This window comes from Pristis pectinata, chromosome 21 (genome assembly GCF_009764475.1).
Source record: "Pristis pectinata isolate sPriPec2 chromosome 21, sPriPec2.1.pri, whole genome shotgun sequence".
Classification (NCBI taxonomy): domain Eukaryota; kingdom Metazoa; phylum Chordata; class Chondrichthyes; order Rhinopristiformes; family Pristidae; genus Pristis; species Pristis pectinata.
Window position 1 is genome coordinate 11,715,224 of NC_067425.1, and position 15,462 is coordinate 11,730,685.

The 15,462-nt window shown below is 41.7% G+C and overlaps 1 protein-coding gene and 1 long non-coding RNA gene across 5 annotated transcripts; one reads left to right on the forward strand and one right to left on the reverse strand.

The window, feature by feature from the left end:
- Positions 1-848: 848 nt before the first annotated feature.
- On the reverse strand, positions 849-6,616 carry srsf1b (serine and arginine rich splicing factor 1b). Of its 4 annotated transcripts, none has more exons than XR_007957958.1 (5): positions 6,160-6,616; positions 4,474-4,661; positions 4,216-4,388; positions 3,049-3,182; positions 849-2,196 (listed from the first exon to the last, which is right to left on the reverse strand). XR_007957958.1 is itself a non-coding variant. In XM_052035928.1 (5 exons), exons 1-4 carry the CDS (start codon positions 6,354-6,356, stop codon positions 3,601-3,603), a joined length of 753 nt encoding a protein of 250 aa, XP_051891888.1. In that variant the 5' UTR covers positions 6,357-6,616; the 3' UTR covers positions 849-3,182; positions 3,598-3,600. The 4 variants fall into 4 exon arrangements, 3 of the variants coding, with proteins under 3 accessions (XP_051891888.1, XP_051891889.1, XP_051891887.1); XM_052035928.1 differs by adding an exon at positions 3,598-3,795 and having other exon boundaries at positions 849-3,182; XM_052035929.1 differs by having other exon boundaries at positions 849-3,182.
- Positions 6,263-12,460, forward strand: LOC127581471 (uncharacterized). Its single transcript, XR_007957959.1, has 3 exons — positions 6,263-6,398; positions 11,654-11,744; positions 12,016-12,460. It is a non-coding gene; the product is annotated as an uncharacterized LOC127581471 (long non-coding RNA).
- Positions 12,461-15,462: the final 3,002 nt, after the last annotated feature.

The following is a 15,462-nucleotide window of genomic DNA, read 5'->3' on the forward strand; positions in this document are numbered from 1 at the left end:
AAACCAGGACAAGAGTGTATGTCAAAACCTAAATTTCAATTGCAACGACTTTAACCAATTCCAGTAACTAGTGCTTCAGATCACAAATGGGCTTGGCACAAGTGGATAGGATATGTTGGGAATCACTTGATGGAGAAAATTAGTTCATGAAGTTTGCTAAAGTAGCCATAACCGACTCAAGAAATCCATCAGGATTTATTCCATTACATCAAGTGATAATATCTCAATGATACTGTCCATTTGCTACCTGAATTCTTCATTCAGTGCACAAATTTTCTTTGGGCACTAGAGAAAGGCAACAAATATTAAAATTCTTGATATATCTGAAACTAAAATTGATGTAGATAAAAATATGGGTGATTAAGGTGTCCCACTGCAATGAACTTAACCACTGGTAACAAACTGTTTCACAGGTAAATGCAAGTTTGATTCACTACCCTCCAATGAAAATTTCATCCTTGATGGAAATCTCACACCAGAATAGCTGTAAAATAAAGACTTAATTCTGTATCATCCACTATAGTAACAGAACAGCCATGAAAGAACAACCAAGCTTTCATGCATACATCTGAACTCGAGGATGCTGGATTACAAAAAGGGTAACAATAAACAGAGCAAGTGGTTCATGTAGCTTAACTCTGTCTTGTTAAAAAAAAAATTTTGGGGGCAGTAACCGCCTATTTCAAAAGCAATGAATATTACTGAAGTTGAAGAGCACAAAAGATAAAAATGTTCTTTCTATAGAGGGAGGTGCCATTTGCAAAATTTAACATAGGTAGTGTGCAGATCCAGGTCAAAGGATAGATAATACTCTGCTGCAATAAAATGCAAAATAAAAAATACAGCAACGGCTTTGTTGATCCTTTATTAAAATTCACAACATTCTTTGCTCACTGTGTTTAGTCATTACACTCATCTTGTACGTGCTATCTAATGTCTCAAGGAGAGTGCATACAATATACACAAATGATGCTAACCACAAGATGTCTCTACTGCACTTGAATTAAGTGCTTTAGGGACAACTAATGGCAACACATCCCATTCTACTTTTCCATCCCTTTGTTAACAGAAGTAACAATTTTCTGGAGCAAATAAAAACTGAAAATCAACCCAAATTAATCCTAAAATGATCATCCCCATCTTTAGTTTTAGAAATCACCATCCGTCTGGCAACAGATCGGTTTTTTTTGATAAGACGAAGTAGGAAAATGCTTTATCAAGTTCTAATATACTTGAGCTGTAAAGCGTTTGATTACTCCGAAAAGTTAACAATTTAGTGGTGGAATTACAACACTATTGTGGCTTATCTTGATTTCCTGTTAGTTGTTTCATTTCAATTCTGTACCCAACTAAAGAGCTAAATGGGAAACTACCGGCAGGTTCCAGCACAACAAACTTAATACCAATACATTACACCCTTGTCAATTAACCAAAATTTAGAATATGAATTTGCATTATAAATGTGCTTATACAACTTGTAAATGAATGGGAATATATAAAATGCATTTTATTTACAGCATTTGGTGTGAACAGTTTTGGGATTACTTAAGGCTCCTGACAAATTACACAAAATGGAAGCCAAACATCTGTCCACAAAATAATCAACCCAAACATACAATTAAAAAGTAATTTATTATCAAAATGGATGTTAAACATTAAAGCTTGAGACAATCCTTTTGGGTCAAAAATAAATCAATTTTATCTATTCCCTTAAATTTAGAATGCATAGCCAATTCATATCTTTAACAAACACCCCATAATAAGATACAAAAAAGTTAGATATCACCCTTGTTAAATTGTTACCAAATCCTGAATGCCGAATCCGTCCAAGGAGATTGCTCCAGCGTACCTCTCCTGGTCCTGGGTTCATTCCGTTTACGAAAAAAGGCAAAAGAAAAAAAAACTGCCAATCCCACGGGGCATCCATTGAACTCCAACTGATAAAAATAAAATGGAAGGGCTTTTCGAATAGCCAATTGTGGGTATGAGGGGAAAAACAAAAACAGAAAACAACAAAAGAAAAATCCACAAATACACGGTTTGATTGGGGCAGGAATCCACTCCTACAGCTCCTGGTAATATGATCCCGCTCCATGAATCCATGTTATGATCCTCCCTATCCTATCCTCACAATGAATTGAATCCAAAGATCCAGCTCCAAGGATTGGGATCCAATGAGCCCTCTCCAATCCAAACCTTTAATAACCAGCAAAACCAAAAAAGGAGGCAAACGTTAGATACAACAAACAACAAGGTTTATATGGGATGGGACAGTCATAGCTGTCATCTAGTCAATATATACAGATGCTTTGACAGATGAACAGCACAAACTGCATCACACCCCTACAGTCAATGTGAAAGTTGTTACATATTTTAACAAGAAACTTTATTTCACAATACCATTAAAAATGACAACTTACTATTGTAGTTAAGTATTCACTAACCCAACATCATCGTAGCCCACGAATGGGCACATGATATAAGCCTTACACTTAGTTTACTTAGCTACATTAAAGTATGTCTATAGATACTGCTCGGTTTACTTAGAATGTAAATGAAACTAGGGACATGATGTTGGACTAGTGGATTTCAATTCAAGCCCTGGTAGCATCTACTACACGCACTTGAGTTAGAACAAAATTTACTGGTGCAGTATTTACTTTCATCAACACCTTCATTTCTAATTACCATGTGAAATCTAGTAATTGAGTGTACTATACATGTAATTCACCACTTAACTGCATTACAAACTAAATTGATGAATTTTTGATCCAGGTAACCAAACTGCTGAAAGACAGCCATTTTACTTTTAATTCTTTTAGAAGTTTGTAAAGTTTTAATTAATGGGACTTCTGCTCAAAATGGTGAAAACCAATGCCAGACTAGTCACACAGAACATGCAAGCTCAGCAGTATTGATGCTGCACAGAACTTCGTAACGCGGCACAGTAACACCATAGTTTATGGATCATACAACCTCTTGTACAAAAGAGAAGCACAACTTCAATACTGCCAAGTTTAATTGTGACAATAGCACTTGGAGTCATACCATTGCCTCCATAAATGATCAGATTCCTCCTCCTCCTCCAATTAGACACGATTTGACATTCCTAATATGACTGAAATGAGCTCCACAATCCTTTAATCCAAAGAATGCTTAATCCATCCTCAGTTGAGATATGTCTATAGGAAGATACATGAAAAGGTAAGATAAGGTACAACACAAGGTTTTCACAAACATGTTTCACAATAGCCCTACCTACATAGCCTCCTACAATTCTTACATTAGGATTTATTCAATTCAAATGAAGTATAAACATTAACAAATTACTGCAACAGTTTACTGTTAATCCATGTCATGTTGACACCATTTTGAAAACTTCCCAAACTCCAAATCTATTCTATCTATACAATTATCAGACCTCAGCAATGACGAGGGAATGTTAACAAAAGAGACTCAACCCTCTGTGTGGTATCAATTTAAATTGTGTACTAAACTTGAATAAAACAAGTTAACGTGGATTTAAAAATAAAGAATCCATTCTATTTAAGGAAAAAAGTGGTGGTGTTCTACAAGAAATTCCAGCAATGGATTTACAATCTAGCTACGAGAGCGCGATCTGCTATGACGGGGTGAGTAGCGGGGAGATCCTCTGCTTCGTCTGGGAGAGTAACTACGGCTTCTGCTGCGACTTCGGCTACGGCTTCTGGTTCGACTGCGGCTACGTGAACGAGATCTTCCATAGCTTGGACTTCTTGGACCATCAACTTTCACACGGATATATGCTGTTTCTCCCTATTGAATACGTGAAGAGAAATGTTCACTACTTTCAAATGTAATCCGGGAAAGCCACTGAATAAGGCTAATACTATGTTAGTTTCTTCTCCGCCGAAAAGAATTACGTCCTTACGCCACTCAATGGTGACTTTCCACCAGAATAGTTTTCTTTTCAACTCATGGTATGTTAACGACAGTGCTGTAATCACTAACTTTTCGTTAAAGACAAAAAAATGAGGTTTAATTATAAAAAAAATCAGTACAGTATATTTGCCATTACAAAAAGTAAATCAAAGATTGTTGTATTAACCATATACAGAAACCCATTTGCCTGAGCCATTCCTTGTGATTATTTTGCCTTACCTGAAGCTCCAAATGAACAGTTAAGTTATGGCTCTTAGTCATCATCTTTAAGCCTTTCAGAATTAGGTAACATACCTCATGTGATCGAAATTTTGTGTTATCCAGCTTTCGTACTGCATAGCTCATATCTTCTTTGCGAACAAACTCCACGACACCAGTCCCATCACGAAAAACATCAGCGTAACATACATCACCTGCTTCCCGCATGTGATCTTTCAAATCTTGCCAACTACCGCTGGGAGGAAGCCCTGAAAAAGATCATTTTGTAATTAAAAACTAGTAGTTGCTGTTCAAAAAAAAGCAACGAAAATACCATTGAAATCTCAACCTCACCTGAAACCACCACTCTGTATTCTGAGCGCCGGGAGGGGGGTCCATATCTTCCCCTCGGTGTTTGACCACCACCTCCACCACCACCACCCCCTCTTCCAGTCCCTCTCCCACTCCGTGGAAATTCAACGCGCAGACGGTAGCCATCGTAATCATAACCATCGCGACCATACACAGCATCTTCGGCGTCTCTGAAAATACAGCGAAACGTTGAAATTCACATGGAAATTGACAAAAAACATTGCAACAGAACCACTTTTTAAAAAAAAGCCAAAAGCGTTATCATTCGAAATTCCTGAGAAATTGAAATCAACACGCATTTTGTATAGCCATGTGCTCTACAACGTGCCTCGGGACAAGGATCAATAACACCGTACTTCATGATCAGAATACAACAAACCATAAAATTAAGTCCGTGTGCTTTTGAATTCGATTTGATCTTGCGTTTGTCCCCCAAAGCAGGCGGTCCTCTGCTGCTCATTTAGATTTGCAGCAAAAACCTCACTAAACAAAGGGCCTGCGTGGCGCGCTTTCCCGCTGCAGCAAAATGGCGATCAGACTTTAATAGATACAACCAATTGGTTAAATTGAAGATTTAAGATAATTTAGCTTTGGTCTGAACGGTGCATGGTAAAGAATTGGTTTCTTTCAGAGTGCAATACATTTCCACAATAGATACAAGGTCAATCCTCCTAAATTCAGATCAAATCTCTGCAACTCAACTCAGCGGACAGCACAATTCTCATTTTATCAGATAGGTCTCCCTCTCATTAAAGTACACCTCTGCTACCCTCCGCTACTTAAAAAGATACAAAGTTGCACCGAAAGCAATTCCTCCAGGAGTTAAACTCGTTGAACGAATGCGATTCTATCCCCTACAGAACGTCTTTACGTTCCGCCGAGTACGGTTCCATACGAAGGCATTGAATTTGCCGCGAATTTACCGCCCCCCGCGTTGAGGCGCTGCAGAATGCAGTTTCCAGACCATGAGGTTGTATGTAATGCTATTTCGTAGTTAAAAATTGAAACCCATTACTCACTATTATCCACCCCAATTTCAGCCTTGATGCAAAGAGAAATACAGCCCGCTATCAAAGGTGGCGCACGCCTTTCCACCCCACAAAGTTGTACGAATGCAACTTCCCCACGAATTAAATCGTCGCTTGAAAGCAATCTCCACGGTCAAATTACTCGTGGTTTTATAACCTGAAAAGTTAAAAGTGACAATTTCCACCCCCATTCCCAGGAGGGAATAAATAGCGCCAGTCCCCGAGCAGTTGCAACTGCACTGAATACGACCCACTATCCCAGAACAAAGTTGTGGAATGCAAACCCCAGCACATGCGAAAATAAAACACCGCACTCAGGGGTCGGCCCGCCGAATCGGTGCTGCAGGTCACGCCAATGGCTGGGACCCAAGGCGGCGGCGGCGGGAGGGGGGGGGGGGGGGGGGGTTGGGGTGGAAAGAGACCCGGGGGGAGGTACGGGCGACGCGCAGGAGGACCCGGGGGAGGGGGGAGGTACGGGCGACGCGCAGGAGGACCCGGGGGATTGGGGGGGCGACGCGCAGGAGGACCCGGGGGATTGGGGGGGCGACGCGCAGGAGGACCCGGGGGAGGTGGGGGGGGGGGCGACGCGCAGGAGGACCCGGGGGGAGCCACATCTGTCCCAGCGGCCGCGCGGCCCTACCTCGGGTCCTCGAACTCGACGAAGGCGAAGGGCGGGCCGCCGCGGCGGTTCTTCAGGTCGATGTCCCTGATGCTGCCGTACTTATAGAAGACATCCTCAATGTCCTTGGTGCGGATGTCCGGCGGCAGGTTGCCCACGTATATTCGACAGTCGTTGTTGCCCGCCGGCCCACGGATCACGCCGCTGTGGTTCTGCATTCCGTTCCCCTCCAGCCCGACGGTTGGTGCGGCTTAAAATAGGTGCGTAAAAAAAATGCAGACAGGAAGCGTTTGCGCGACTCCGGCGGCGCAAACGGGCTGCAGATCGTAAAACGATTTCGCCTAAATCGCGAAGTAAAATAGAACGGGCCGGCTAATCAATCTTTTGGCCACAACGAGTCGGTTCCGACCACCGTCCGCCCCGCTCCGAGACCACAACAAAATGGCGGCCGCTCCCCTTAACTCGTTCCCGGGGAGTGCAGCGCCGGAAAATAGTGCCGGCCTCGCGGAGCTCTACCGTGCCAATAAAAGAGTGCGGCTCTCTTCTTTCGGTTTTCCCGTCGCCCGGGGCCACGTTGGTGACCTTCGCTGTGGCAGACGGCTTTCATCGCCGCTATTGGATTTTTGAAGCCGTTAATCTTCTCTCCCTTCGGTGCGGTTTGTTAACGGGGCTTGCGGGACGATATTGGGGCTTCCGGGTGGCGACGAGGCCGTGACGTCACGGAGCTTGGCGCGCTTGGCGGCTCCCTTGCGCTTTTTCTTTAATGGTCACCTTTTCCCCCCTCCCCCAGACTGGCCGCCGACTGCTTCAGTGGCGAGGGCGGCAGAGAGGCACAGAGCAAAACAAGAGTGCTTGTTGCAATTGCACAGTAGGCCAGGCAACATGTGGTTTAAAATAAAGGCTTGCCTTCATATGGTGCTTTTCCAAATCCTTGGACCTGAGACAGAACCAGGCTGTTCGGCCCATTGAGTCAGTGCCAACCACCAGCTACCCATTTACACTGGTGCAACATTTCACAGCTTTTGCATCTTTTTCAGTTTGTTGTTTCTTTTTCTAACCCACCAACCAGATGGTTTATCAACTGCTTATCCTTATCCCCAACCCTGATCTTATCTCTAACAGAGATATTCCCGTTTATTTTATTCCTCCAAGGTTCCACCACTCACCTACACACAAGGGGCAATTTGCAGTGGCCAATTAATCTACCAATTTGCATGTCTTTGAGGTGTGCCAGGAAACCTGAGCACCCAGAAGAAAGCCACAAGGTCACAAGAAGTGCGTGCAGACTCCACACAGACAGCATCCGAGGTCAGAATTGAACCCGTGTCCTCTGGTACTGTGAGGCAGCAGCTGTGACACTGACCTTCCAAATGACTTTACAGCAAAAGATGTACTTTTTTAAAGAATTGTCATTGCTAAGTAATGCCTAGATTTTAATATTCTCTTCCTTGTTTTCAAGTCTCCACCCTAAGTTCCAGTCCCACCAGTAACTGTCGTCTAGGCTTCTTTGAATTTGTTTCCTATGCCATGCCTTGTGCTGCCAACTACCTAAGGATTCACATTCTCTCCATTAACCAATTATTTTAGTTCTCTTTCCTCCTTTAAGACACTGCTTAACACCTACCTTGACCAAGCTTTTGGTTATCTGCTCAAATATTCATCAAATCTGCCAACAGGGAGGTGCTGTTGTGGTCTGATAAACTGAATTCTGTCGCGCAGAGGCCAAACCTCAATTCTTAGATACAGACTCATACCTCCCTCTGACTCTGATCTTGCCATCAAACATCGGGACATAGTCTCCCTCGCACTCATGGACCACGTATCCTTGAGAGGTCTTCACTTCACTACTTTCAACCTTGTAGTGCCCCAGTCCCACACAGGCTGCTTCTACTTTCTGTCCAAGATCCTCAAGCAGGACTGTACAGGCGGACCCATTGTTTTAGCCTGGTCTTGCCCCACCACACATTTCTTTCTATCCTGACCATCCTTTCTCCCCAATCTAGACCATTCCCAATTACATTAATGACACTTAAATGGATAATGACATTATGAAGGAATTGATTGTCGACTTCAGGAAGGGCAAGTTGGGAGAACACTCACCAGTCCTCATTGAGGGGTAAGTGGTAGAAAAGGTGAGCAGCTTCAAGTTCCTGGGCATCAACATCTCGGAGGATGTATCCTGGGCCCAATACATTGATGCAATCATGAAGAAGGCACGCCAGTGGCTCTGCTTCGTTAGGAGTTTGAGGAGATTTGGTATGTCACCAAACACTCTTGCAAATTTCTACAGATGTACGGGAGGAGGTACGGGAGCCTACATTCAGCAATTTAGGAACAGCTTCTTCCCCTCTGCCATTAGATTTCAGAACGGTTCATGTACTATTTATTTATTTTGTAATTTATAGTAATTTTATGTCTTCGATTCTGATTCTGAAGTTCTCTGCCACTTCAACAGTTTCTAATTTCATGGCCCCAACCAGTTCATCTTCACCACAGATATACAAACCCTCTACACTTCTATCAGAAGGGTCTGGGGGCCCTCTATTTCTTCCTTGAACAATAGTCCAACTAATTTCCTTCCACCAACACACTCATTCATCTAGCTGAATCCATTCTCATTTTGAACAACTTCCCCTTCAACTCCACGAACTTTCTCCAGATCAAAAGTGTAGCTATGGAAATTTGCATGAGCCCAAGCTATGCCAGTCTTTTTGTGGGATATGTGGAACTATTTTGTTTTGGCTCTCTTCTGGCTCCTTTCCTAACTCTTTGATTTCTTGTATCTCTCGTAACAGTGATGACTGTGTTGGTAATGCTTCTTGAAGTGAGGCAGAACTTGAAAATTTCAATACTCATGGATAGGAGAGGTTTAGAGGCATATGGGCCAAATGCAGGCAAATGGGACTAGCTCGGATAGACATCTTGGTCAACGTGGACGAGTTGAGTCGAAGGGTCTGTTTCCGTGCTGTATAACTCAATGACTCATGTTGCCAATTTCCACCTGGCTCTCACCTTCACATGGTCTATTTATGACTCTTTCCTTTCTGGATTTCTTTGTTTTTGTCTCAGGTGATGACAAACATTTATTACAAACTGATAGATTCCTACCTTGAACATACCACTTCCCACTCTGGCTTCTATAAGGATGCCATTCCATTTTCCCAATTCCTCCATCTCTGTTATATTTGCTCTGAAGATGTGCATTTCCACACAGGTTCCTCTGAGATGCCTTCCTTCTTCCTTGACTGTGGCTTCCCCTCTGCCATAGTTAACAGAACCCTTGAGTGCATCTCATCCATGAGTGCATCTGCCCTCACCCACTCTCCTCCAGGACATAGCAAGGATAGAATTCCCTTGGTCCTTACTTTCCGCTCCATCAGCCACTGCATTCAATGATCACCCATTTTCTGCCATTTTCATTGAGATTTCATTACCAGGCACAAACTTCCCTACCCTCCCCTTTCAGCATTGTGAAAGGACCATTTCCTTCATGATTCCCTTGTTCGCTCTTCCATGTCCACCAAACATTCCCTTTCTCACGGCACTCTCCCATGTAACAATGGGAGGTGCAATATCTCACCTCCTTGCCTTCCTGCCATCCAGGGACCCAAAGGGCTTTTCCAAGTAACAACAGTGAATCCCTTGTATTTCCTCAAATCTAGAGTATTGCATTTGATGCTCATGATTTGGTCTCCTTTATACTGAAGAAACCAAACACAGGGTGGATGGATGACTGCCTTGTGGATCTCCTGCGTTCAGTCCACAAAGGTGACCCTGAGCTTCCACTTGCCTCTCATTTTAATTCTCCATCTCACTCCCGCTCTGACCTATCCTGTCGGTAAACTCCTCCTCGGTTCTAATGAAGCCAAACATAAACTTGAGGAACAGTATCTTATCTTCTGTCTAGGCATGTTACAATCTTCCAGCCTCAATACTGAGACTCAGTTCAATAATTTTGTTAACTCACTTTCACTGTTTGTGTCAGAAGAAGCCAGGTCTGCTGCAGGTCATCCATCTGTAATAGTAATGTAATTTTTCTCTGTTCACTGATTTGCTGGGCATTTGCTACAACTTTGAATTCCATTTCACAGCTTTTGCATATTCTTTAGTTTGTTGAATCTTTCTCTAACCTCTGTGTTAGCCCATCAACTGGATGGTTTATCAACTGCTTATCTTTCTGTCAATCCTGACCTCACTCTAACAGAGATATTCCCATTCTTTGATCCATCCCTTCCCTATTCTTTATGCAACCTAATTCTAACTCATTCTGTCTCTTTCCCAGTTCCAACAAAAGGTCTTCGACCTGCAAGGTTAACTCTGTTTCTCTTTCCACAACTGCTGCCTGATCTGTTGAATGTTTCCAACCTTTTCTGTGCTTTATCAGAATCAGGTTTATTATCACTGACGTATGTCGTGAAATTTGTTGTTTTGCGGCAGCAGTACAGTGCAAGACATAAAAATTACTCTAAGTTACAAATAAAATAAATAAATAGTGCAAAAGAGGAATAATGAGGTTTTATGTTAGATAACAACCTGTTTGCCCTTCAGATCAAATCCATTCATCCATCTTTAAGATACTAACAACATAATGTCTTTGTCTTCATTAAACCTAGCTATTCACATTTATAAATAGAAAGGGACTGAATAATGACTCAGATAGAGAGGAGTAAATCATTTAAGTGTCACTGTGCTATATTCTTCTTGGCTTAGGTGGGATGACAAGTACATGATCCTTCTATAATAAGACGACAAAACCTGAATGTAAGTTGAATGCATTTGTGTTTGGGTAGACTGCTGCTCCATACATCTTGTAGGATAATGAACATATAAAGAGATGGTTCTGGGGAGGAAAATGATGTGGAAGCTAAGTGGTCAGGGGCTTGGGAGTGCCAAGATGAGCAGGTGTAAACTGGGAGAGTTGTGGGACCTATGATCTTGGCGGTAGTGGGGGATTCTTTATCTGTTTCTCCAGAAGGTGCAACAGATAAAGTAATCACCTGGTTGCCATTGCCCAGATTCTGTAAGGGGTCAGTTAGCTCTTGCTTTCCTTGAATAAAGTATCATCTTGACACCACAATGGATCAATGTCAAATCACTTAAGGCTTAATAGTAAAAGGGTTAATTGGCAGGAAACCAAAAGGACTCTTTATTTGCATTGTTATACTTTTCCCTTTGCTGCAAGGTCTATGGAACAGCAGTTCACCCAACTGCAAGTTTATGTGATTCATCCCTGATTTCAATGCTCTAGTTACAAAGGTGTCACACACCTATCACTCATCCTCGCCCAGCTGGGCTAAGTTAAATCATCTGTTTTTTTCCATCTTTCTTCATTCAAAGATAATGCATAACCTGGGGTGGACTCGATGTTCTGAGTCACTGTCATTCCAGAAGACTTGGTGGAGATACAGTTTGTTATTAAAGTAACTTTATGAACCAATTGATAACTAAGAAGTAGAGAAGTACAAGTTGGAGGCTTTTCAGGATTCTCACATGGCGTTTTATATTTTAATTCCAGCATCTGTAGAATTTTGCTTCAGTGATGTGTCTAAAGCGACACCAGAGGACGAAATTTCAGGAGGAAGGTCATCCAGACAGATGTGAGAAAGGTACAGAACAGCTTGTTAATTTAAAAATAGTTTTAAGAAAGCTGCAATAGCCTTTTATTTATAAAACCTTCCTAAAATTTCTTCATAAGGCTTTTCACCTTTACAAAGACTTCTTCAAATCTTCCTGTATTTATCTTAAAAGCAACCTTTCTGACTTTAAATGGCTGTTTTAATTTTGAAATGACTTATTTGATTTTTTTCACGCTTTAGTAACTGGTAAACATTTGTGATATATGTCTTTCTGCCCATTCTATTTTACCATGTGCACTAGGTTTGCTGAAAGAAGTTTGTGAGAAAAAAAATGCCCTTTCCAGACATGGTATTTACAAACTGAAGGCCCAATGTAGGAAGCAATAAAGAAGAATCTATCATCATGAATGTAGGATGGGAAGGAGGAACCCACATCCACCAGAGAGTGTCTATAGGCAGGGGCTGTCTTACAAGATGATATCAGAGGAGTTTTGTATGATTACTTTTTCGCAAAGATGTAATTTGGGCAAAATTGCCCACAGTGCAACAAAGATCTACATTCATTAAGTCTCAAATGCTATATTGTGAAGGGTGTCAGTCTTCATCAGTTTGACATATCCCCAATTCTTCATCCAACCCTGAAGTCCATCACATTCCACAGTATCACTGGCTTCCCCAAAGTGCTTGGAGCCGTCGATGGAATCCATATTCCACAGAAGGCACCTACACCACGACCATGTCTGGAACTTCTGCATCCGTAGCTTTTCCAGCCTGGTACTGAGAGCCTCTGAAGGAGCTTTCGGATCATCTGGTTGCAAACATAGCTTCCCACTTGATGGAGAAAGAAATATAAAAATTCACAAAGGTAGAACCTACTCATCTGTCACATCACCAAAGACAGATGATCAAATTTTTCCTCACTCATTACAGCCAACACACGTTTCAAATATGCTGACTGTCAAACCTGCCTTGTTTCACTCCTGAGTGGTGACCAATCATTAAACAGATATTGATGGTCATCAGCTGAGTGGCCCTCTCTCCACAAATGAGTAATTCTTTCAGTAAAGCCACAGTGCCACTGGTCCCTGAGTGCTTGCACTCATTCTGGGTTGCTTTCCCTGTTCACAGTTGCCACATGTACCCTGTAGAGACTGCAGCACTGAACAGATGCTGGAGTTATGAGAAACTCCACTGACAAGCCCATTAAAAGTCAGTAGGTAACGGCACATGAGATGAAAGGCAAAAGCTTTATTTTCTGTCGCTGATGGCAAAATCCAAAGCCAATATGATAGCACCTGAAGAAGTCTCTGAATTCTGTAGTAAAGCAAGTACAACCAAACTAAACATTAATGGAGTTCACCAAGTTTCACAACAAATTAAAAACTTGTTTATGTCCTGAGGCTCTTAATATAACAACTGAAAGAGACTGCAAGGCAGAACTTTCCTACAGCTCTAAGCACAGTAAGCTAGTCAGATTGTAGATTTGATCCATGGTTCATTCTGAATTAATTGATCATTGATGGACCAGAAGTAAACAGTATTAGACACTGGGTTGTCCCCATGTCACTAACAAGGGAGCAAATGAATATGTACCCTCTTGTAAGGAGACACAGTTAATACATGAAATCTAATCTGAACAACATTAAAAGGAAAATTTGAACTAAGTTGTAGTCTACAAGGCAGTCAGTTCTATGTGATTCCCAGTGGTCAAGGAAGGCCACATATTCTCTCTCCAGGGCTACCTGGGCGCACACTAGGCTGTGGAAGGATCATAGATAGGACCAAAGTGACTCTGTAGTCCAACATGAGAGCATAACAATACTGGGTACCAAGTGTAATCAGGATAGCCCGCTCCCCATGTTATAGATCATAGGATGTGCACATTCGAAAATGATATTCATATGAACTAGTGGTCATTAGTGGTCCTTGGCAAATGCTACTCCATATGACAATGGGCTTAAACAGCCTGACCATCTGTGAGGTGCGACTGGGATAGTAGTCAATGCCACTCACTCTCCTCTTCTTGCTCCTGTGCACTGAAGGATCAATGTTAAAATAGATGGATTTCATAAAATTATTATGTGTATTGTTTTATCCATTGGTTCTTGTGGCACCATGCCTAACCTCCATTTAGTAACCGCATGTAGTGGCAATATTAGAATGAGTAACTGCATTCAGGGAAATCATAGCTGTTGACACATATCTCATCACTCTGTTTTACTGTTTCAGGGAATACTCTGCATAAATGTGATGTTGGACTAGTCCTGTTCCTGTTTTTTATGTTCATTTGAACTGCGAAGTTTGTAGCTGTGTATAAATGGCAGAGTAATAGCAAACAAATTGTGAAAGCAATTTACAGAAAAGTAAATTCATATAGTAACATATCAACAGTAAAACCAACACACACTGGAAGTGTTGGGATTACCCAATACAATTTACGTAGGAGTTCACAGCTGTTGTGTATTGCTGTCTGAGCTGTGACTGCTTCGAGCCCCCAACACCATCTGTCCACCACTCATACTTAGTTGAGTGAGAATGAGTAAACAGGGCAAGAAAGCTCTCAGTACCTAATCTCACTGAAGAATATAATGTAACTTTTTGGGTGCTAGGGTTGGGTGACTTCTGCCTTTTAGCTATTTAAGGGTCTTGCAAATTGAACGAACATTTTATAGGGTATAATCTAACCAACCAAAAACTAAAGTGCCTTCACTCACTAGCTTTATTGTTACCCTTTTCCTTTCCACAATGTCTTATTGTCTCTGCTGTCAATTCTTCCTTCCAATTTGTTTCTTGAGCCCTTTGCAGTGTACGCATTAACACATCAACAGGCACACCAACTGAGATAGGATCTTTGTCAAGACTTTTCAATATACATACAGAGTAAAACACAATTTGGAGTAATTTTCTTCAAATGCATTTATATTGTTGAATTGAGAAAATGTAGGTTTTGTCGAACTTATTTGGTAATAATTTCTAAATTTTGAGCAAACGTCTTAAGATCAGGAATCGGTGATGCAGAGAAAAAACACTTCTGACACAACGTTGCGTTTGTTAAACATGGATTGTGAATATTTTGTGACTGTTTGCTTGTTTTCTAACATTATCCTCGGGTAATTCTAGAAGCCGGTTAAGCAGGTGAGCTTGCTTCTGGAAGGAGCGCTGAGGAAATCTTTACAACATGGCCAGCTTTCTTCAAAGCTGGTGTTGAAATGCTTTTCCCCTTCTCATGATCATCCAATCATTTGTGAAGAGAATACACAAATAGTTATGGGAGTCAAAATGAGTTATTGGGCAATGTGTCAGATTCCTTTATGAGTAAAGAAACCTACGGTTAGAACAAACAAACTTGAAAAAATGGGAGGAGTTCTGGGACCACTTTTTTGAAAGGATGTATTGGTTTTGGAGCAGATCCAGCATAGATTTACCAGAATTACAGTTGGATGGCAAATGTCAAATTGCAAGGAGAGATCATATAAGCTCAGCTTGCAGACTGTCATAGTCAGAGGATTAAAACAGCCATCATAGAGTAGAAGAATGGACTTTGCATAAGCTTTAACAGATGTTTTGAGGTTAGCTTATACATAAATTGTTAATGTTCTGTGAAGTTCTCTGAGAATGTTAAGAAATAACTTAATTGAAGGACTGAACACCAGTGTTAACTGAGCACAGGATTCTGAATCAGGAGTCTTGAGAAGTCATCAACGGCAATGAAGATTGTGAAGTAGGCAAATCTACAGGCTGGAACCAT

What these genes read in the sequence shown, in the direction of transcription:
- srsf1b (XM_052035928.1), bottom strand. Translation starts at nt 6,356, where the DNA reads ATGCAGAACCACAGCGGCGTGATCCGTGGGCCGGCGGGCAACAACGAC. An exon ending in ATACAGAGTGGTGGTTTCAG is followed by an intron (nt 4,389 to 4,473) that starts GTGAGGTTGAGA and finishes GATCTTTTTCAG; the next exon opens with GGCTTCCTCCCAGCGGTAGT. An exon ending in CAAAATTTCGATCACATGAG is followed by an intron (nt 3,796 to 4,215) that starts GTATGTTACCTA and finishes CGTATTCAATAG; the next exon opens with GGAGAAACAGCATATATCCG.